Here is a 23756-nt window from a genome sequence, read left to right as displayed (position 1 = left end):
ATATACAAGACATCAAAATGGCATGGGCATATTCTTGTGCCTGAGGGGTCAGTGTTTATCTCAAAACTGTGAGTACTTGGAAAAAAAAGAATCCATTTCATCTTACAGGCAGATTAACATCAGAAATGACTTGGCAACAGGGGAAAAGTGAAATATCTATGGATGGGGGACCCCATTTAGCAGTATTTACCCTGGCAAAGTTCCCTTTGGCTTTGCTGACAATGCTGGTGGAGTGAAAAAGGCTGAGTCGACAGGGAACAGAAGGAATTCGGTGGGAAGCATTCTTTTGTGCTGTGTGTAATTCTGAATGTGCTAGTAATATTTTGGGGGTTTGTACTTTGGATTAAGTACCAAGTTGAAGAATTTGTTTTGATAATTTAGCATTTCATCTGTTGCACCAATGTAACCTAGATTTTAGATTAAAAAAGGCAAAATATACTGTGCCTGATGTTTACAGACCCACAGGTAGAAGGGCTTTTCATTTTTAAACCTCAGTTCACTGAGTGACACTGTTTGCTTTGAGAGTAGGAGCACAGAAGAAGGGGGAAGAGACGGCTGATAAGAGGAGAAAATAAGACATACTTAATAGGTCAGAAGATTTGGTTGAAAAGAAAACAGTCATAGTGGAGTTTTATATATATATATAAATGTTCATAAATGCCCCACAAGCATAAAATGGGATTGATATTTGTCTCTCACCTTTTCTCTTCTTTTTGTAATCACATTAAGAAAAAGATAAAATTAGTATTCAAAATATGAGGCTGATAGTAAAGGAGTCTGTCCAGAATCTAACATAATGGAAATTTAGCATCAAACTGATATTCCACTAATTAAAAAAAAAAAAAAAAAAACAAACCAAAAAACAACCCCACAATTCTTCCCATTAAAGAACTTAATATGTAACTTTGAAATTGTCATATCCCAAACTGTAAATAAAATATCAAAGAAAAAGTTGACAAAAAATGCCATCTCTTTTTTTGGGCTGGAAATGGCCTTATTGTCGTCACTAAGCTCTGCTGCCTGCTTGACACTGTAATGAATCAAGTCATTTATTGTGATATCTAAGTATGGGCTTGCATAAACTCACTTATTCTTGAAAACCTGAACCTGCGTATTTACCAATGCCTAGATAAGAAAATGTATCCTCTTGTAGCTAAAACCATGTTGAAATTAGCTTATATTTTGTACCAAGAAATTATTGTATATCTGCCCAAATTGTAGAATTCTAGAAATACTTTGTCTGTGCTATTAATCACAGCATTGTCCTTAATATAAGTAGAATAATATTAATTCCAGCTCATAGCTTCATCTCTTTTGTCTATTTCCCTTTGTTTAAATCTAAAATCAAATAGTAATAGCTATTTTGTGTCACTAAACTCCATGGGTGTGTTACTGCCACTAAAATAAGTAAGTCAAGTATGTGTGTAGGAAGGAAGGGAGGGTGGTTCAAATGTTTCCCTCATGTTCATACCTTTTTATGTTCTTGTGCGTGTGTGTATGTATGTGTTTTATATATACATGTGTATATACACACATACAGTAGTGAGCTGAGTGCCTCAAGCTACTACCTGAATCTCTTCAGGAATCTGAAAACACAAACACATAGAAATTGTTATAAGGATTTTAGTACATACTCAATTTCTTTCATTCTAGTTTTTTATTTGAAATCAGCTGTGTTAGTGGGTTGATGGGATTCCCTTTCCTACAGAAATAAGGCATGCAAGTACATTAAAGAGGTGAGTGAATTGCTCAGCTTTGCTTTGTTGTTCCCAGATGCAATTTTTTAATTGCCAGCCTTACAGATTGACTTTGGGATCTGAAGATCTAGATAAATCTTTGTTCATAATAGCTTTTCTGCAGGCCAAATGATGCTTTCATTTGCACCTGTGCAACTGCATTAGCCAGCTGGCAGCTGGGGCAGAGAGGGCTGGAAAAGGCTGTTTATGGACAAAGCGTATTTGATAGTGAATCGGTAAGAAGCAATAAACCCAGACCCTTCGTGGTGTTTTATAGTTCCTTCAGAGTGCAGCCACACTGCTTGGTGGTTCAGATGCACTTGGTTTTCTCCTCATCTTGTTTGACATCAATGACGTCCTATGCAGATGGTGATCATAAAACCGTGAGTGGATAACACAAAGCATGAGGACAGAAGGACCAAGTGTAAAGCTGGGAGGTGTGTGAGGAGGAGAGGGCTGGGGTAAAAGCCCCCCTGGTCCCTTCTTGCTGTCCTCCCCTTTGTGTCTGAATTCATTGGAACAGCAAGCAAGCACCACTGAGGGAGGAGTCGTCGCGTGTAGTTTGAGAGGTCCAGAGAAAATGTGTTAGCTGGATCTGCCGAGCTGGAGGAGGACAGGGAAGAAGGCATGAGTGGTATGCTGCTGCAGGCCTAGTTCTCCAAATATATTACGCAGCATTGTGAGGAGTAGGATGACGGATGGATGGAGAATGGCAGCAGGTTCCATCACAACTGCCACCTCCCCTTTCAGCTGTTCAGGCCGGAGAAGACAGCTCAGAGAGGGCTCCTGCTGTCCATGTATCCAGTAGTACCAAGTACAGGAAAGTTTTGCCCAGTGATGCTGCCCTGGAGGTGAAGAAATTCAGTGTGAGCAAAACTCAAGCTGGCAATCAGATTCTAGTAATCCCATGTGAAATTCCAGATTTTTTTATTTGTGAGCGTTAATGTTTTTCGTCATGTTGGATCCACCCCATGTGCCCAGGAACAGGAAAAGTCACTTTAGTGGCAAGCCACTCTCCCTAGCCCACCTACCCCCTCACCTCTCCCTTCCAATCAGTGGGTTTTATGCTGGTGCTTCAGAGGCTCGGGGTATGATAACACATCACATAGAGTGGCTGTAGGAATGCATAGTATGGAAATCATCTTTCCACACTCTATTTCTCACAAAATGACCAGACCATTCGTAAGACAACATGCCAGGAGTGCCGGTTGTAGGCAGTGTGAAATTTCAGACAGAGCTTTGCCAAGGTTGAAAGATGGTAACAGGAGCTTGTGATGAGAAGAGGTGAGCAATGGTGCATACAGGCAGCCCTGTGTGCTCTACCTGTGATATGTCAGTGCATTTGTGTTCAAAATGAATGCTTTAGAAATGTCGTCAGAGAGCATCAGCTGTGTTTGCATACCAGGAACAATGATGAATCCTAAATTCACTATGAAAATAATTCAGATCGTCTCCAGTACCCATTTTCTGCTGATAAAGATTATAGTACTTCAGAAAAAAAAATCACTCTCAAGAAATCGGAAATACAAATGGTACTAAACTAACAGGATCAAATTCATTATATTGAGACTAATTGCAACTTAATTGCTGCAGATTTATTCCAATGTAATTCTATTAATATCAAAACTAGAGTAACAAAATGATGAGTCAGGTCTGTGTTTGCAGATCCCCTCTAGAGATCATTAGCTTGTATACAATTGCATTAAAATTTAAATGACACGCTGCTGCCGTTTTTTCGCTTGGTTTGAGGAAATCTGCATATGTTGGAGCCTCCGGGTAATTTAAATTGAGGCAGTTGAGGAAATGTCGTGTAACAATGATACGAGGAATGTAGTCAAATATTTATTGTCTTAAACAGCTCAGCACAATTTGTATTAATATAAGTAGAAGAGTCATCAGTTCTGTTGCCGTGTCAATATGGTGAAACTTTGAAGAAAGCTGCAATGTGGTGCAATGTGATGTAGAAGACGCTTTGAATCAATTTAATTGCTAACTAGAGTAAATAACTTTATTATTGAGTATAATACTAAACACCCGTACAGAAAACTACTGTGATAGGTTCCAGCTGAGAATATATGAGTTATAAGCAATGGAAATCTTGCATAAGCATGTGTTATTTTAGTATGGTAGTATTTAGAATTTCTTGTGAGGCTCCAGCATGCTGGGCACAGTACAAGAAAAGATAACAGGGTGTACTTTATCATCCCACACAATGAACATGTCGTACAAAATGCAACAGGTAGATAAAATAGGCTAGTGGGCGAAGAGCAGATGGGGCAGTCAGGCAACCAGGTACCCACCCGGTTCAGCACGTAGTTCCAACATTTTGTCTTTTTGCATGCATCTTTCATTCATTGATTCTCTCTCTCTCTCTCAAAAGTGTACTTGATTAGCTTAACCCAAAATAAAAAACATGCTTAAGAACAGCTGTGAAAACGTACAGTTTTGAATTCTAGAATATTTTAATCAGTACGATTAGGTTTCCCACCAAGAAATCTCATCATCTGCTGTAATACTATTAAGGCAGAAATGTGCCAATGAATTGAGGGACAGTAAAAGATTCACCTAAAATCTCTTTGATTCCAGCCCCTCATCCCCCCACCCCCCCGAACAATAAAGACTTGTTCACAGCCGTAAAGCTTGTTATAGGTGTGTACTTGTGCATGGGTGTTTTATTTGCCCATTTCTGAAGCACATTTCATGAAGAGATAAAATGCAAGAAATGGTTTCATCATATTTCAGTCATCATGTTGCATATTGTTTGCAGTGTGTGAATTCCTGTTGCAATAGTTGTCTGCAGTGGTTCATCCTTGAAACCTGAACTTTCCTTCAACTTTCTCAGTTATTACTTTGCCTATAAATCTGTCCATAACCCCTGAACAACATTGTCTTTGAACTCCAATGCATCTACTCAGTGAAATTCTCATCCAAGCTTTAATCTTCTCTCACCTTGATATATTTTAACTTCCCTCTTTATGGCCTGGCACACAAGCTGAATTTAATGGTGATAAATGTGTTCCTAAGAGTAAAAGCTATAAATTATAGATTAGAGATTAATCTAAGACAAATCCTCATTCCCAGCATGTTAAACTTGGGGAAGTTTGAGCTGGGAGGAGCTAAGGAGCCAACGGTTGTAGCTTAGGCTCATCTCTGACATCAAGCACTTAATCTTTTTTGTTTGTTGGTTTTAAAGAACGTGTATTTATGTTACATGTCTTTTCTACTACATAACATTTAGATCATCACTGAAGTAACTGTCTCAATTTACCTTCGTATTATTTTCAAGAACAAAGCAAAGAGTTGTTTCGTGGAAGTATTTGAGGGGAGGAGAACAACGAACAAATCAAGACCAGAAAGCAAATCTTCCCAGCTCATTCTTCCTATTTGCATTTTCCTGATGCACACAGGGAATGAAATCATACGTACGCTTCCTCTTTCAGAAGGGAAGTGGCCACCGTTCTCGCTCATGCTCTCTGGCAGCATGCAAATCTATCAAGCTGTAAAAAAGCAGCTTATTACAGGGCTTTGCTCCTTTTTAAAAAAGCCACTCATTTGCTGGTAAAATTCATTATTATCTGGCTCTGTCTTGCAGCTTCTGAATTATGTAGAGCAGTACAATTTAGTAATCTGTAGATTGGAGAAATAGTGTGTTAAAAAGTTTTCAAACATGAATCATAGCTGTGATTTTTTTGTTGCTGTTGTTGTTACTGGAAATTGAAGAATTATAATGCATATATACATTTAAATTATCTGTTGTAATTCAGAAAATGAAGGGTTTTAGGAAAGTTTCCAGAGGGAAGTTTGCTTGTGGATTTTGCCTGGGCCAGACTTTGTATTGCTCCTGTTCTACATATTAAATGTGCTTGATCTAGAGCCCTTTTTAGGTGGATCGTAAACTCACTTAGAGGGTAAGAACTGTAGAGCACATTAAGCCTCTCAGAAGAGGGTTTCTACAGATATATATGTATATGACTCTATATATACAGCCTTCCTACAAATGTACACAAACAAATTACTTTTCTAGGAAGAAGACTCCTATAACCAATATGATACAAAAAAAAAGTGTTTAGGCATATGCTGAAGTCTACTAAATTGAAATCTTTAAGAATAAATTTTAAGCCTGCATTGAATTCATTGGATTTAGGCATGTGCTCTGGTGCTTATGAGTCAGGACCAGTTGTCTAAGTCTTGTGCCTTCATAGGAGATTGCAAACACTGAAATGCAAAAAAGAAATTGCAAGATACGTACTTGTGCTCAAATGACAGATTCTTTATTGAACCCCTACCAAGAGGCCACTGGCTTTTGGGATTGGTTTTGGTTTGTTTTCATTCTGTTCTGCTTTTCAACTCTTTTCCTCTCAAGAAAGCATAGCTGGAGAGTATTAACTGAAAACAAATGATGCTGCAGAATATCTGCTTGTTCATTGCTGCTTTTTCAGCTTAATTCTGCTAAATGATGCCTGATTGAAGTTTTAAACTGTGCTTAACTGCATTTAACACTTAAAAGCCAAAGGTATCTGTAAAAAAATTCCCCCTGCCCAGCACAAGACATGCAGAGGAGGAGGGAGGTTTACCCCTGAGCCCTTCCCTCTATTCAAGCTTTCTTGCCTTCCTTTCTCCCTTTAACATATTTAATTTCAAGTACCAAACTGTTGTGGGATGTGGGTTAGCTCAGATACAGGGGGTGTTTGTGGTATTTTTGTATTTTTATTTCCCCACTCTGTCTGCTAAAAGCAAGGTGCTGATGTGGTACAACATAAAGCTTTATTTGTCCTAGTAGACAACTGCTGGAGACAGCGGCTGTTTATCAGCCTTGACTGATAACAAAAAATCTCACCATCTGCCACCCGTTATGCTTTTGAAGAAGTGAGTGTGATAGCTTCCAGCTGTATAGGAACAAGCTGCATGGGTGGGAGGGCGATGTCGGAGGGGCTGAAGGGGGGTGTGCATGTGCTCTGCCTGTAGTAACAGCATCAGCTGCTACAGGGGAGCTCGGGGCTCTGTAGCATGCGACTTTTGCAAAGCCAGCCGAAGTTTGGTAGTAGTCTGCCAGAGCCCGGTGCTCTCGGCTAGATAAACATGGGAGTTAGAGAAAAATGACAGTGCTCTTTTGAAAAACCACGGTGTTCCCTTTTGAATTGCAGAATTCTTGAGAGTGGTGATTCCTCTGGATTGCCTGAGCTGTAATTAAAATGTGATGTTCTAAGGTGCTTCGTTTGTACGGTTTGCTGGGTTAGGCTGCAGAGCTTAGGCATCTGTGGGAAAAATAGATAAGTGATTTCTTTTATCCTGTTATCCTTTGACTGAATTTTCATTGCTGTTAGGAGATTTATTAGCATTTTTTATGACTGGTCATATCTTGGGTTCTTGAATATATTATTTGCAATTTCCTTTCTCTAGATTGTGCCATTTAAGGAACACAACTCAAATTTTCCATCAGTTGCATCAGGGAAGCCATAAATATGTCACAGGGGGTGTATTTATGTACTGTATTATCTGGGGGAAAGAATTTGGCCTGTACTGCGTAAAATTAAAACAATAATTAAGCTTTGGCAGAAAGGTTGGAAGGAAAACTCCTGGCTTACATATATTTGTATGTTTATTGTATGTGATAATTAAATGGTAGTTACAGATTTCTGTATACCGTAAATCACCCTAATGGAAACTTAGGCCATTTAACACTTAGTGGCCACTTAGGCCACGTTACCCCTTAGCAGGTGTTTTAATACCTGGAAGAAGGGGGAAATTTCAAGAAAAAGGATTAAAATAAAAGCGTGCTGCAGTCTGGAGTATGGCGGGCACTCAGGTGCTCTGATGGGGGCAGAGGATTGTCCATCAGAACAGGTAGGCATCAGGTAGCAGAGTGGTGACAAGCTGTGGAGAGAACTTTCTCTTCCCGCCTGGTTTATGGGAGGCCCACCAGAACAGGGACAGTCTAAGAATGTCATCTCGTGTCCGTATTGGATCCCCTTTCCATGACAAAGGGTTAATCTTTTGGCGACATCATCCCTCTAAAGATGATGATGATCATCATTGATCTTGGCAAAGTATGAGATTAAAATTGAGCGGTGAAAAGAAGTGCAGGGCGGGAACCTGAGTGATGCTGACTTACTGGTGGCAAAGAGGAGAGGGCAGAAAGGGGCACGGGACAATAGCCACCAAGTATGTAACATGTATAGAAAACCTTATGCCCAGTTAGGATACGAACAGAGGCATCATGCATTTTCTGAGTTTCCAAGACTGCTCTCCGCACCAGGCATATATTACTTTTGCAGGAGGTTGGTTACTTTCCTGTTCTTGAGGTGGTGCTGCTTCACCTCGCTCTTCTGCCAGGTGATGGGCGTTCCGGGGCAAGAAAGGTTATGCCACCGTTGCCTCACTAATGAACTGGCTCTTCCCTCGTGGCACTGTTGTTAGCACAGCACAGTTAGGACTGGGGAGATGTCATCCACTTATTTTATGATGTGCGATTGCATCTCTGTCTCGTAACACTGTATTTTTTTCTTTTTTTAAAGCTGACTTTAAGGCTGCCTTACAGCAGTTGGAAACAGTAACATGAATCACTGAATATAAGTGCTTTTTAATAAGTTTAAGGCCAAAAATATCAAAATATAAGATAATTTGGTATCTTAGACCTATAAAATAACTAAAAAAATTCCTTAATTTTTGGTGACGATGGTTCTCACAAAAACTTCGTTTTTCAACTAGCTTTAATTTTGCTTTGATTGTGGTGGGTTTTTTCCCAGACAGCTCTGATTTTATAAAATGAGATGAAAATATGTTCTTCATAGATTAGTGAAAGCCATGAACATTATGTGCTGTTTGAACTTTAAAAATTTCTTTAAAAAATTAGTATTGTCATTTGGCAAATAATTGTTGTGTGCTAAAAGCTGCTTTTTTGTATAAGCCTTATGTGACATTGCAGTTAATAACATTTAGTGTTATTGGATGCTAAATGACTTTAGTATCTCAACTACAAAAGCCTGTTTACAAAGATGAGACAGTTGTTGGAGTGCCAGATTGTTAAATAACTACAGGTTGCCAAAACTAAATGAACTTTTCAGCTGGTAATGATGTGCAAATTGCTATCGCAGATGCGTATTTATTGGAGAAATGCTCACAAGCACATAGTTGTTTCAAGTTACAAATGTTTCTTTGCCTTTGTCCTTAAACCGTCAGCGATACTATTAGAACGAATATATCTAGATATCTAAACACAGCTATTTTGTGTTATTAATAGCTAAATGGCTACTAAATAGCTATTATTATTTAATTAATTTAATTTATTGAATAGGTATTTAAGCTGTTTTTAAGCTATGAGCCATTATGTTAAATAGCTATTTAAGCTGTTCTGTACACCACTTGATGAAATGCAGCTCTGCGTGAGAAGAGGGGCTGTTGTTGTGCCTTACCCCCAGGTCCCAGGTGTTCAGGTGTCGGCATGCACGTAACTGTAGTGTAGGGAAAGGAAGGTTTGCGATGGAGTACCCTGTCCTGCGACCCATGGTGGGCCTGTTGCAGATACACTTCGGAGAAGGAGTGGAAGCAAAGGTCTGTTTCTCAGCTGTTTGGTTTTTTTTTTTTTTAACGGGCCTTCTTGTAAACTACTGGTACAAAATTGGGAGACACAGGAATTACACTCTGACACAAAAATTAAGCAGTATTATTTTTTCACTGTTTTTTTTCTCTTGAAAAATAGTTTTCTGTAATGTGACAGTTATGAGGAGCTACCTTTGGGTGAAGAGGTTTCATAGTAAACTTTAAACGAGAAGACGATTCCTTAAAGTATGTTCAGGAAGGTGATGGGAGTTGGCCCGAGGCTCAGTGCGTGTGTTACCCAACAAGCTGTAGCTGCACTTTTCTCTCCGAGTTCTGCTGGAGCCTGAGAGGAAGCGCTGGGTTTCCTGTGCAAAGCTTGCTCCCTTGCCCTGGAGTGTCTCGCTTTGAATTTCTTAGCCTGGTTGGGAATTTAATACAAAGAGCCATTCTTGTGAATCATGTTTTCTTTACAATTTTGCATTCCAGCTCAGCAATTCATTCCTCCTTTTTCTAATGGCAAGAACATTACTGGAGTCCACATAACTTCGGCAAAATGTTCATGTTTTTCTGGGGAGCTTGAATGCTCCATTTCCATTCCTTTGTAGGTTATTCTGAAAATACAACACTTACAATGCATGCTAGGTATACTAAGTAGTGAGATGTTCTGACAGTCAGTTAATGTACCTGAATTTAAAAGTTTTTCAAAGGTAAATATTTAATGTTGTGAAAGAAAGACTTTTTCAGTAGCCAAACTTACAACTAACCACATGGCTTCAGAATATTCATCTTCCCACCTCTTCCATTATTAGAATATTCTCTTCTCAGCATTATTTGTATGATCTCAAATGAAAGTAGCATTTTGGAAATACTGTTTTGAACGTTTGAATGTGCTGTTGAGTGTTTTGGATTCATCAAGTCTGTGTGTGTGTTTTAGGTGGGGTGCATAGCAATATATACTCAGGATTGTAGAACTTTTCCTTTCCAAAAGGACTGAGTTACTTGTGATACTTTTTATTTCTGACTGAATTTCCCTGAAAACCTGAGGCACTTTTGATGTTTGCATGTGTGTGAAAGAGACAGTTCAGCCATTACAGCAGATGACGAGCAACCTCTTTGCAGCGGTCCGTTTCCTTGCCGGCACGCTGTGTTGTGCTAACATCATCCCAGTTCCCTCTCCCCGAGCTCCAGCGCAGGAAATGCCTCGCAGCTGGTGAACCATCGGAGCTGCGGTGGGGGCACGGCAGAGCCTGGGCTTGGCACCCAGCGTGAACGCCAGACAGTGGCAGCCAGGCTGTACGCCAGATATTGGCACCTGATGAATGTTAAAGCATCTCTGAAATTACCACTTGCTTCTGTCTAGGCTGCAGGGCAGTGGCACTCTGGCGTGCCTTTGCTCTGCCAGTTCCCAAGGTGGGGGACCTGCTGGGGCACATGGTGGCACCCATCTAGCCTGCTGGGGCACATGGTGGCACCCATCTAGCCCAGGGCCCGGTGTGCTGGAGAAGGGTGCATGGCTGAGTCTGTCTTCTCAGCTTCAGGGCAGGGTGCTGCTGAGGGATGCACCCAGATGCCAGAGTTGAGAAGCACTCCCAGCTGCCGTACAGCACAGGGCCAAAGGTCTGCACAATCTTTATACAAGCTTTTGTCTGTCTCTTCCCCATATTAATACAAATGCCCCCCCTCGCCCCCCCCGAACTTGCCCAGTTTTCAGAACCTAACTTGTGCTTCTTAAAACCCAAATTTTTTCCAAATGATCCTCCTTTGTAAAATATGTGGTAAAAACATGAGATGTGATGGACGGGAGAGTGCTTGCATTAAGGTACATACCAAATGTTTGATAATAGTTCTGTTGAATTAGGCTGTCAAAAAATTGTTGGTCTTTAATTTTAAACAGTTTTACTTTTATCCCATAAACTATTTTGAAACCTAAAGTGATTTCTTTTCCTGAATTTAATTTTTGATCATTTAGGACTATTCACAACTGTGAAAAGTTTTTACTTAAAATGCTATTACTACAATTTTTCATCAAGTTCTTACAGCCAGCATCCCAGAAAGCATACCTTTTATTTAGTATTGTGGGACAAACCTGTTCTAATTTTGTTGTAGGTTTGAACTGCTGTTGGATAGAAAGGAGAATAAAAAGAGTATAGTTAAATTTTCAAGTTGCAAAAACACATTCAGTATGTGTAATTTAGCAGCTGTTTCAAACACTTGGGGGCATTTTCTTTAGCATTTGAAAATTCCCTGTAGAAGTGAGACAGGAGACATTCATTTAGCATTTCAAGCTTGAAAAATGTTTTAACCTTTCCTTAAATTGTGTTTTGAAGTTTAGGATTAACTCTGTGCCTGGCTGCACAGATGGCTACATTTTACATATTCCTTTGTCTAGGAAAAAAAAGAGAACACATGGTCAGTTAATGGCTTTAAACACTCTTAGACTTTATTTTACATCTTCTTAATGGGACCTCAGAGATTCTGGGAAGATACTTAGAAAATTGTTGTTTATGGTGTAAGACTTGTAAGATGTGCTGTATTCTGTGTCCTGGAACTTATGAGCTATTTTTGCTCCTACTTATTAATCCTGGTTAATTAATTTTACAGCTTCATCCCTTAAGATTTAACGTTCATAATTCTGGTATGTAAAAATAAAAACTAAGATCACTGATGTATAGAAATACTACTTTATTACTGGAATGTGAGGGCTCTTATTTTTCAATCTTTTAATAGCCAAAATTACAGATGAAGTGGATTTTTAAGAAGTAGACTCCATATCAGAGTCACTGAAGTGGTTATAAAGTTAAATAAGCTTTTTCATCTTTCAGAGCACAACAGAATGCTTTCTAAGCTTTTTCCCTAAACACTGTTGGGAAACACCACAGTGAATTGTGAACTATATAAATCAAATGTGATGCTGGGATAAATGATGGAAAATCCATTAAGTCAGTGGTGTGTCACCAGAGCAGACAATTATAGCATATAAAACCAATCCTTAAATCAGATATTTTGTGCTTTGCAATGATTTTTTTTCAAGTAGGTTTTAAAATAATGTCAGCTAAAGGATTGGTAGATTAACATAGTTTGTGCGAATGTACATGTGGCACATAAAAGAGCTCTTGATAAAACCACTGAGTGCTGTACAATGTTGAGCACTCCTAAGTAATCTGTCAAGTTTATAAAAGGTTATCACTATAATATAGGGACGTGACATTTTTTTTTCTCCATTTGAAAGTACGCGTAAGGTTTTAAAGGCTACTACTATTTTATCACGTAAAGAGGAAGAGTTTCCTGTAGTCTTTTAAGCTCTTACCCTTTTAAACCAACGTGTGCAACCAAATCCGTCTGGTTAAAGTTGTTCTCGAAGATAGAGGTAACTGGTTAAAGACATTATGGCTTTATTCCAGTTCCTGCTGCAAAAAGATTTCCATTGCAAACTCTGCCATCACAGAGATCATTCATGCTACTATTGGATGGAAATTCCATGATGTTCCTGCAATTCTGTGCAAGTCTTGCAGGCCAGGATGGGATATAGGGGTGAGGAGGTTTGAGCTGCTGCAGATCACTGTGTTCGGGTCTCCCATCTTAAGTGCTATCAGCCAGGCATTTCTGACAGATACTTAATTCATTTATATTAAATTAAACTAAGAGCATCCTCAGATGTTGTTTGTATATTTTGGGGGTGTTTGTGTATATACATATGAGAACACCCACCCTGCCTTCTAGTCAGCTGAATCCTCCTCCCCTAATGTATTCATGGAGGAAAAGGTTAAATTTCCTCTAGATTTTTGAGGGTGTTTTGTTTAGTTTTTTGCTTCCAATGAACTTCCTAGAAAGAAAGGCTAAGCGAGTGTTGCAGAAAAAGCAGTGTTTGCTGAGAAGTTTGGTTACCCTTAAGTACCATTTCTAGTTCCTAAGACGCAGAAGGAACTGGTATGTAAAGGTCAGAAGTTGCCAGTGTAGTTCACGTTAACACAACGTGACAAATGTTGTGTTCTAAACAGAGTAGAAGCTCTTTGTCTTGTTAGAAATCTGGAAATGTAATAACTTCCTATGCTGCAACTTGGTAAGCCTGAAGAGTGGTTTTGGATTAGTATTTTAAGCCTTATAGATAAGGAAGCTCAGCCTGAAACTTCACAATCACTTATTATGGGTGAAATGCATAGAATTCTGTCTTTGCTTTTATTGATTATCTTAATTGTCTCATGGTCATCAGGTTTTTCACAATGCCATTACTATCTTTATGACTGTTTAATACAATACAGAATCTATGTTAATAAATAAAACATTGCCTGTAAATGGAGATGCTGAAAAATTAACTCCTTATTTTCTGTCTTCTATTTGTTTCAGCGGAACCCCTGCCTTTAATGGACTTGTGCCGAAGATCAATTCGTTTTGCTCTTGGCAGAGACCGCCTGCATGACATAGAAATTCTACCTTTGCCTCTGTCTCTGAAAAATTATTTACAGTACCAATAAGACATCTAGAACCCTCTGGCCTCACGTTGGACTACATCAATGCAAATGGCAGAAAATTGTTTACAGCAAAATATAAATCTTCGTGATGGACACTTAAGTGTTATTTAATTTTTAATATATATTTTTTTCTGAATCAGTGAAAGCAGATCACTGTGGGGGACTATTAAAGAATGTGAAAACATTGATTTGATTGAGATTCGTGTATTATCTGTTGCCTGTTGTGTTTACAGTCCTGAAGGCCATTATTCTCATCTCTTATATATTGGTTTATCTTTGTTGCCTCTGGTAAATGCCAATAGAAAATCTGACCTGCAAGATCCACTGTCATGCAGGACAGAGCATTCTTCAATAATGTGATTCCCCCCCCCCCCCCGCCTCTCTCTCTCTCTCCTACACCTCACCCCAATAGATTACAATAAATTAGCAAAGGAAAAATCTTGACAGTAACTTTTGAAAAATATTTAAACCTTGCCTTTGGTATCCAGAGTTGTTGAGAGCTTTGAGTGTTCAGCACTCAACATAATCAGGCCTATAATATCTAAAAGTTCCAACATTTAAAAAAGCAGATTATTGTCTAGAAGAAGAGTATGTGATTTAAAAACATGAGAGGAAAAAAAACTAGTATGTGTGTCAGAGATCAATTTTTGGATGTGGTAACAGTAAGATGCAGTCCATTGTTTTCAAGACCAAATCTAGTCCCTCCAAAGTTCTGCAGTTTATAACAAAGTGTTCACTATCTCAAGAATTTAGGATATTCGTATTTTAGAAAGCTTGTCACTTTTTATTTGAACAAATTTATAATTTTTATGTGGTATGAACTCTAAGTACTTGGTTCTCTTTTTAATGTATGTGTGGTTATAATGTTTATTTATCTGTTTAGAGTCTGTGGAGTTCTCATTTAACTATTTCCCATCTTGGGGTGACTGATTTTGGTTTTTTCCCCAACTCCACCTGAAATGTATTAATTTTTCAGGCTCATCCCATTTTTTAAGATGCTGCTTTCTATTTGCATTTCTTACATGTTTCAAGTTATCTGCCTGATCAGTTATCTAGTTTTTAAACTGGAAGTTGTTGTTATGGCAGGATGTCAAATGTTTAGACTGAGCTGCCTTCAGCATATTTTAATGTGAATTTACTGATGAATGAGGAGAAAATTTCTAATAAAGTCTACTGTCCAAAATAAAACTCATGTCTCCTTTGATGAAGTGTTAAATAATACAGCACTGCGTACAGAGTTGAAGTTCAGTTCCTCCTGCAGCTTTGCGAATGTTTCTGTTCAGCACTTCTTTGGAATTGCTGCTTTGGGTTCATGTGCGAGAGAGATTGCAGGCAATGTCATGTCCTGTTCCTGATTTATCCCGCTCACTCTGAATATAGCTGTGCTCTTGCTTTTAACACAATTCTGGCCAGATTCCTCTAAACAAAACCTCAGTTTTGTGCGAAGTTGCACTTTGAGACTCCGTGCTTTTGAGGTAGGTTGAAGTTTGACCGCTGTGCACTGATGATACAGGCAAAACCAGTGAACCGGAGGTGGTTGCCCTTCTCTCAGTCACCCCAAGGAACAGAATTACAGTCTCACTCGGAAGAGAGAGACGTGAGATAAACAAGATACAACAACAGGAGCAAGAGTGGAAGCAACAAGGCCAAGGTAACACAGGGATGTAAAAAATTAAATAACAAGTATTTGCTTCTCTGAGCTTAACTGTGTAAGTTGATGCTTGCTTCAGCATCAACTTATTTTCAGACCTGCTTTCACTTAAGGTGAGAGGTACAGACTGTATTCCTTACCTTAGTCTTGCAAAGGGTGAAGAAATTACAGCTGTGATCTGTATTTCTTACTTTTCCCACTTGCTTTGTTTAATTTAAACCTTTTGTCTCAATAGATACGTAGGAAGGAGGAGATAGGAAGGAGATATAAAGGTATAACAACTTACTCAAAAGGAAAAATACAGCTGTGTCAAATGATCTTTCATAAGCAAGGTAAGCAGCTGTTCGGGAATGGCATAGTAATCCTGGTAGACCTTATTTTTCCACCACTGAAGTCCATTTTAGGTAAGCATTTCCTAAAATTAGTGTTTTACTGTGTGTAACTGGACTTCGTGTTCCTTTGAATAACTGCAGTGACACAACTGTTAAGTGTTGTCTTCCCTGTTCTGAAGCTTGACCGAGGCCGACAGCTTTGTAATGTGATAGTAAAGTGGGAAGTGATATCATGAGACAAGTTAATGGTGCCTCTGTATGTTAATTAACCTAATTATTTTACAGTTGGATTGGAATTTCAGTTGGTGCCCCTTCTGTGATGATTCCTCTAAACCAAACGTCCTTATTTTAACTTTCAAACATTTTTTTTTCTAACAGTTAGCTGTCTTCCAGGAGTGCTAGTTTTACAGGAATGATAGTTTTATTCTTTTACTGTTCCTTAGTTGCGTGTTGTGATGCTGTGGATGGTAGATACACCCGTTCATGTGGGATTAGGGCCGTGGTTTTGGGGGTCAAAGTCTTTTTGATACCGTTTTCTTGGTCCACAGAAGTCTTGTAAGGAGGATGTACCGTGGAGAATATTAACGACTCTTCAGTGTTCCTGCTAACCATCCCTTTGCAAATAGATTCTCTTCCAAGGTGGCTTATAGGGAAGCCAGAGTGCCCATCTGTGTTGCTAAGAACGAGTCGAGCATTGAGGCTAAGCAAATAGTCAGAGTACCTCCTCACAAAATGTACCAAAAAGTGTCTCCTCTCTGTTGCTGAACTCCAGCCTGGGTGGTACGTTCCTCACATTGATTCTCAAGGCTCACTTTACTGGAATGCAAACATTGTTTACTGTCTGCTTGAGGAGTTAATTGAGCGATAATTTATAAGGTGACAATGCATTGGCTTTTGCCCAAAACAGAGGTCAAACACTAAGTTATAATCATTCTTCAACCAATGAAGTTGAAACTTCTCAGTCTCTCTATCCTGGAAGCCTAAATGCAGCAAGATGCCTACCCAGAAGTCCACTCTCGGGCATATCTAACAGAGAGGATGATTGCTTACTACAAAGCTGTACTACTTTGAGTTTTGCAGTAAGATCTCTCTTGTATCTGTATTTTTAATTTCCAGGCACTTTTGGCTTTCATCACAGGAAGAAAAATAGACAATAGATGTGATGGTTTTCAGCTTTTGTGTGCCTGTGTCTGAGCAAAAGGAGTATAGCTTTTCTAGGCGTGATCTGGAAGTGTTCCCATGGCTGGTAAACTAAGTCTAATAGAAACTCTTTAAAGCAAAACACAGGAGTCTTTATTGTAGTCTTTAAAGGATAAGGGCACATGCCTGGAAGCTGCAACCAAATTGCAACCTTGGTGATGGGTACCTGCTAATCAGTGAGTTGCAATAGGAACTATTTCACCTACTCTTTGGGATTTGGATCTCTAATATGGCCCCTTCCTAGGAAGTATTGAAGGTGCAGAATCCCTTCTGTTGTAACTGTGGTTAAGGCTTGTGGATACATGCATCGTAGCTTCTCTTCATTATTTTCTCAGTATTGCCGTTCTTCATCCTTCTGCAGCTCTTGTGAGGGAGGGGGCTTGATTTATCCACCTAGAGGTGCTGCTTTTGTGATCATGATTCGCAAGTGCTATAACCTCAGTGACAATCTTAGCTTTTAGAATTGGTAAAGCTGTAATTTTATAACACCTAAATTTGGGGTCAAATTTGAGAAGCCATTGTCCTTGGGTATAGCACCTGTCACACACACATCTCTACTACTAGGCTGACAAAGTTAGTGCTATGAAGGCTTTATTTCTGCTTCAGATTGGACCAAGGGAAATGTATTGAAGTGTCTGCATTCTCATCCAGAGGTAATGTAATACAATCTGTAGAGAAATTGTGAAGTCTTATTTTAAGCCTCACATGTAGTCTTTCTGGTGTTCAAGTTTTTATCTCAACAGATTGACTCAAACTGTTCCTGTTGAAGTAGGATCTAACTTTGCAAGTTTCTCAGTGTTCACTTGAAGCTGGGAAAAACTGTTACAGAAGCAGATATGTACGAATCATTCGAGTGTTTCTGATAGTTATAAAAGAGCAGCAAGCCAGAAATGCTATAAAATTTCCTTCTCATCTCCATTACAGTTGGTGTGGTTATAGTTTAACAATATGTTCTCACGTCAGCCAGCGGCAATCACTACGCAGCAAGCTTTGTATCAGATCCAGCAGTACTCATTCAGGTACAATTCCCACTGACATCAGCGGGAGATCTGCCTGAGTCAGCACTGCTGCTTTTGGTTCCCATGTAAAGATCTCCAAACATTTCCAATACATTGTATTGAGCAATACTTTATTATATGTAAGCAATGTCAAGCAGATGGTTTCTGCAGCAGTTTTTCGAATTTGGCAAAACATGCTGGCAAGTGTAGTTAGGTAAATGTTGTGAGAAAGCTGAACGAAAAATCGCGTCTAGTTGAGGCTGAGGGCGATATTCAAAGGGGAAGCTAGACTTTTTGGCTCCTTGATGATGGCTTTCAAAAGCTTTTTAGTTTATAAACCTTTAAAATCTCACAGTGGTTTTTATTCTGTATACTTAAAGGAATGTAGGATCTTTATTAATTCCTGTTTATCTCACAAAAGAATGTCTGGTGATCATAAAGTGGAAATCCTTTGTTTGCTTGATTCAAAAAGACACCAAAAAAACCTCCTTCCTCCTTGGGAAACGTTCTCTGTAGACATAGAGCCATGAGAAATACACAATGCATCAGCTTGAATCCCCCCCCCCCCCCCCTTTTTTTTCTTGAGATTGCAACTGTTCCTTCAGAGAAGAACTCAGTGTGTTCTGCAGGCAGTGTCTAAAATAAAAATGTTTTGAAGCGTCTGCTACAAAGCAGAACACGCTACTGAAGGTATATTGAAGCAAATTTGAGTGTGCTATGGTGGGGGCAGAGACCAAAGGACCAGAGCTCTAGAGAACAGCATTTCCCTAAGGGATTACCTTCTTTTTTTTAGCCCCGCTATTAGAGTACAAGTAAATTCAGGGGGGAAGAAAAAAAGAAAAGTTATGCATGCATCCACCACCACCAGATGTTTAGTGTTGATGTTTAATGTTTAAGCAATAGCATCTTTTTCCCAGTAAACTCTTGTTGCACAGCCTTAACATCCCAAAGCTCTACCACTGACTGCATGTGCTTCAAAAGCCTCTGAAGGACTCTGAGCTCTGCAGTCGTATGAAGTAGCACCCTATTCCACATATTGTCCCGTTGGAACTTAATGAATTAACTTCTAGGCAAAGAGCACAGCTGCTCTGTCATTATTGCTATAACTGCAGTAACATATGGGAGTACCCAAACTAGCTTAAATACTAGGCAAATAGAAGCCCAGTAATTGGCAGAACAGAGCTCAGTATGGGGTAGTTTACTGTGCCGAGCAGCAGTGAGACAGCAGTGTCAGCGTATCTGAAGCAATTAATAAATGACTGAGCTTAAGAGAGTCTACATTTTAATTTGGAGGCATCTTTGCAAATCCTGTTTAAAATAGGTGTCAGGATCTGATACTTCTAGTTTAATTTGTGTAGCTGTGAAAATTTGTAAGTTATATAGCCTCTAATCTCTCCAGGTGACAGTAGATGTAAAAGTAGAGCTGATGTTTTTAATAACTTTAACATATTAGGGGTACTTAAGAGTTGAGACAGCTATGTTCTTGGATATTAATATATTGTTTCTCTGGCTTTTGAAACCTACAGCACAAAAGGCAGGTATCTTCAGACTCTAAGGAAAAGCAAACAAAACAAAAATGAGCTGATGTTTCTGACAGTCCTCATGTACAACGAATGCTACTGACAGTTTCAAATACCACTTATAAGCCATCATTATAGAGGCACTTAGTCGAGGTCAGCATCTGTTCAGTGGTGCCTGGATCAGTTTTCTCCATATTTATTTATTTTTTTAAAAAGAAAAAGGTATTAAATAAGGTTATTCAAATTGCAAGCTCCACTTGAAAATTCAGTCTTTTAATGAATAAAATGTTCATATTACACTTAAGGCTTTATTAACAGAGACACAAGTAACTGCTGCACACATACCTGGGAAACTAATGCATGGTTTTAATGGCAAAATGTTTCAGCCTTTTTTCTCTTCACTAAGAAAATCAGTTTGGCAAGTGCGTTGCTTCTCGTGTAGCAAAATGTGAACAGCTCTAAGGCATGGGGCCAGAATTTCAATATACGCATTTGGAAGTGACTTCTCAAGCACAGTAAAGGTGCCTGTGGCATTATTTTGGGGACTGGAGTTTTACCTTATTTATAGATAAATTTTAACTGCATATCATTCTTGGGAATTAATAGGATATGGATCCTCCTGAGCTAAGTATTCTATCAAGGCTTGTCTAGAGATGGAACAAACCAAAACCAAACTCCCCCACAAATTAAGCTACCTGGGTAAACATAGCCTGGCATCAGGTGCTGTTGCTATTTAAATGTTTCCCAAGTCCTACCATCTAATTGCATAAATAAACCTCCATTGGAAAAATCCCTCTAAAAAAGGAAAAGATGTTTTGAGTATTAAATTGGCCTCCAGAAGATCAAAGTTGAAGTCCAGGTTCTGCCAGAAACTCTTATCACCTTGATGATTTGCCCATTAATTTTTTTTTTCCTTCATCATTTCCTTGTGTACATCCAAAACAGCAGTCATTGTTTTCCATCTTTAATAGTTAGTGTCTGTGTAGGTTCTAATTCCTTTGTAGGACTGTTGTTTTATATCTAATACTCTAATTACTTCTGCAGTGCTGCTGTAATGCAGATAACATCTCCAGTTGCATAGTCACTGGTACCAAATAGCTACGAACTTGTTGGTTTATCTGTGGCTGGCATAGCAGAACAAAGACTTCTCTTTCCATGACAGTTGTTACGTAGGAGCAGGCTCACTGCTAGTCTTGGCTACCTCATGGGTAACAGTACTGAACTATGGACAACATCAGACTTGTCTCTTTCAGAAAACTTGCACCATAGTGTAAGTGGCTTTGTCTGCAAGAAACAAATGTTGCCCATAACCCAGTTTAGTTTTCGTGGGTCTAATGCAGGAACTCTCATAACAGCCAGCGTGTTACCCTTTAGGTAGAAGAGTTGCATCTCTTGTGTAGATAGATGCAGTTTAATCCACCAGCTGCCTCCTAGTCTATAATAAAGACTGGTGTAAGCCCTGAAACATGGCTTCGTAACTTTTCCAATTTTCCTTTGTCCCAAAGTTTTCATGATACAAACTAAAACAACCAACTCATTCATTGTTTTTAATCTTACTGCATTTTTTACCTCGCTGGTATTTGGGAATCAGACTGTTTCCCAAGCTAAGCTTCATGAAAATACAATTTCTTGTCAAATGTTTGATATTTTCCAGTGGCAGTGTGTGCCATGCCATGTCTGAAGAAAAGTGTTTCTTTTTGTTTATTTTGATTTTTCTACCGTGTAATTTCTTTCCTTTCCTCACCATCCACATTGGGGAGAGCATCTTTACTGTTGAACTTAACTGTTCATGACCCCAAGAGCCTGCTCAAAAGCATGTTGAGTCACATGTCATGTTAGTGGCTTTCTGTTGAATGGACCTCATTTGTTTTTAATTTAATAACTGTCCAGTTAATAACTGTCCAGTGCCCCCAAATGGCCTCATTCTGCACATCTACACAATTACAGAAGAGACCACTGCTAGTTTGCAGTTTACAGCTAACATGCCTTTCGTCTTGTGCATCTTGTTTGCCTGTTATATGCAACTTCTCTTGGCCCTTCTACTGGGACCTCACTCTGGGAAAACCACTGTGGGTGCTTTAACCTTCAGTGAGCTTAGTTTAATTTGTCTTCTCAGAAGGATCAGCAGTAGTTCAAGTTAGAATTTGTTTTAGATCAAAGTTCTTTGAGCTGTCACAAGAGCATTGCAGAAGATTGGAATAAATATGAATTTTAATAATAGAGCTGCTTATTGTTGAGGTTTAAAACTCCACACTTTAGTTCCTCTTCACTTCTTTAACTCTCCCCCACTAAGGAATCTTATACAGAACTTTACTATCAATGATCACTCTGACAAATTAATCTGTAGTTGTAATTCAGAAACTTCCTCCTCGCTGAGATCCATGACCTCCAGCTTCCTGCTGAATCTAAGCTGGAAGAGAGAGATCTGGAGAGCCTGGTTTCTTGCGTTACTTGGTATTCCCATCCTCCACAGAAGTGGGAACAAACGTTTTTAGTTGTCAAATAATGGGTGATAAATGGACAGCAGTGATAGAAAGCTCTCCTAGGATGTTGAGTCTTCTGCATTAAAAGCTGAAATGAGTGATTTTTTTTTTTTTTTTTTCCCCCAAAAAACTTTATCTCTCCAGAAAGATGTCCTAAACATTTATCTTCTAAACATGCATCTGATTGAGCATAAGGAGATGCTCCTAAACATTTTGAAATACTAGCCTTTTGGATCAGGGAACTTTCTGACTTGGAAAAAGGAAGGACGCTTTAGATCATGCCCTCTTTTTATTTCTTTGATTATTTAATTAAGGCTTTAAAGTTTTGATTGCTTTCTGGTTTTCAAATTTACTTATAGAAATATAAAAATACTCTTCTTTTGTGAGTTTCCTTACTTGAACCTATATGTTTTTGTGATCTTGCTATAATTAAGGAATCCAGAGGGACAAATGACGTCTTTTATGAGACCAACTGATTGAAATTCAAAAAAAGAGACACTTTGAGGCACAGAAATTCTTCTTCTCTGCTGAAATACAAATGCCAGTTTTCAAAGTTAAATTCAGATTAAGAACTCTTTAAACTTGGTTCTGCTACACAGAAATTTTAGAGTCAATAAATATATTGGTTCTGTGCCCTATTATAATTTTTCACATTCTGGAACCACCAGCAATTGCTCTGTTTTCTGACAAACCCGCCTTTCCCCTCTCTAAGAGGACCTAATGACTTACTGAGTTTCTTCTTTTTAATATTCTTCCCTCTCCACAGTTGCAGGTACAAACTTCTTTGATGATGTAATTGATTAACTTGTGTAAGTTAAACTTGTATCACTAGTTTAAAGGTGTATTTTGTTTTGAGGATCAAAGCTTCAGCCTGCATATCCTGAAAGCTGGTCTGGTTTTTAGAGCATAGCATTAGTCTCATTAAAGATACTATCTTTGTACATTTGCTCCTGTTTATATCCTGCAGTAATCACGCCCACATTCACACCATCACTTCTACATAGAAGATAACCAAAAAGAGTAGATACATATTTAATCAAGATCTTTCCCTTTCAGGATTTTCCTGTTTAAAGAAAAAAAAAAAGGTAAATGAGTTCTGAGAGTTTAAGTTCTCTGCTGTTTGCACAGAGCTCCCTTTTGAATGTTTTCTAGGTCTACACATACTCTGCTCTCATGGAAAAACATGGTAGGAGCTTGCTATGAATTTCTATAATGCAGTAAAAAGAAGAAAAAAGACTTCCAAAGCTCTCTTTTTCCTCCACTCTACTGTATTTAAAAGCAGACAAAGCAGAATTGCCCCTCTTCTGGTTTTACCAGTTAGAAGGCTAATAGTGAACTTACAATTTGAGTGCAATAGTTTTATTTTCTATTCTGCCAGTCATCCCATCCAAACACTTCCAGTTTGCTTGTCACACAGTTCCCTGGTTTGCCCACAGATGTAAAAACAGTCAAAGGCACTTTTCTACATCGCAGTCAGCCTTGTTCCTGCTAAAGCAGTCTGAAGTCTTGGCTTCCCTTGGCCAACACCTTCTGTAGGCCAACACCATCAACCTATGGCTATGTTACTTGGCTGAAAGCTCTCTCTGTTGGTCTGTAATGGAAATGGGAGCCCTTCCCCTACAGGTCCTTGTGACTAGAGGTAATTTCTAACTCCATGAAGTCTCCAGAACCTGTTGCAAAAGTTCATCTGGGAGGTACTTCTAGATTTATGATTGTTCATTAGAACATGCAATACTGAAAGCAACTTTTCCATGAGTTTAGCAAGGGTTTCTAAAAAGTTACTCCTCACTTTGGGTAGCGCAAAAGTAGTATAGAGACAGACAAAACA

The 23756-nt window shown here is 38.9% G+C and overlaps 1 protein-coding gene across 1 annotated transcript in view; it reads left to right on the top strand.

The window, feature by feature from the left end:
- Positions 1-14924, top strand: part of SPSB4 (splA/ryanodine receptor domain and SOCS box containing 4) — a 92654-nt gene extending 77730 nt beyond the window's left edge. Inside the window, exon 3 of the mRNA XM_050902518.1 lies at positions 13620-14924. Coding sequence (XP_050758475.1) covers positions 13620-13747 — 128 coding nt within the window. The 3' untranslated portion in view covers positions 13748-14924. The remainder of the gene's footprint in view (positions 1-13619) is intronic.
- The last annotated feature ends 8832 nt before the right edge of the window (positions 14925-23756 follow it).

The sequence above is a fragment of the Gymnogyps californianus genome, chromosome 10 (assembly GCF_018139145.2).
Source record: "Gymnogyps californianus isolate 813 chromosome 10, ASM1813914v2, whole genome shotgun sequence".
NCBI classification, from domain to species: domain Eukaryota; kingdom Metazoa; phylum Chordata; class Aves; order Accipitriformes; family Cathartidae; genus Gymnogyps; species Gymnogyps californianus.
Note: the sequence above shows the minus strand (reverse complement) of the source record. Positions and strands in the feature narration are given on the sequence as shown.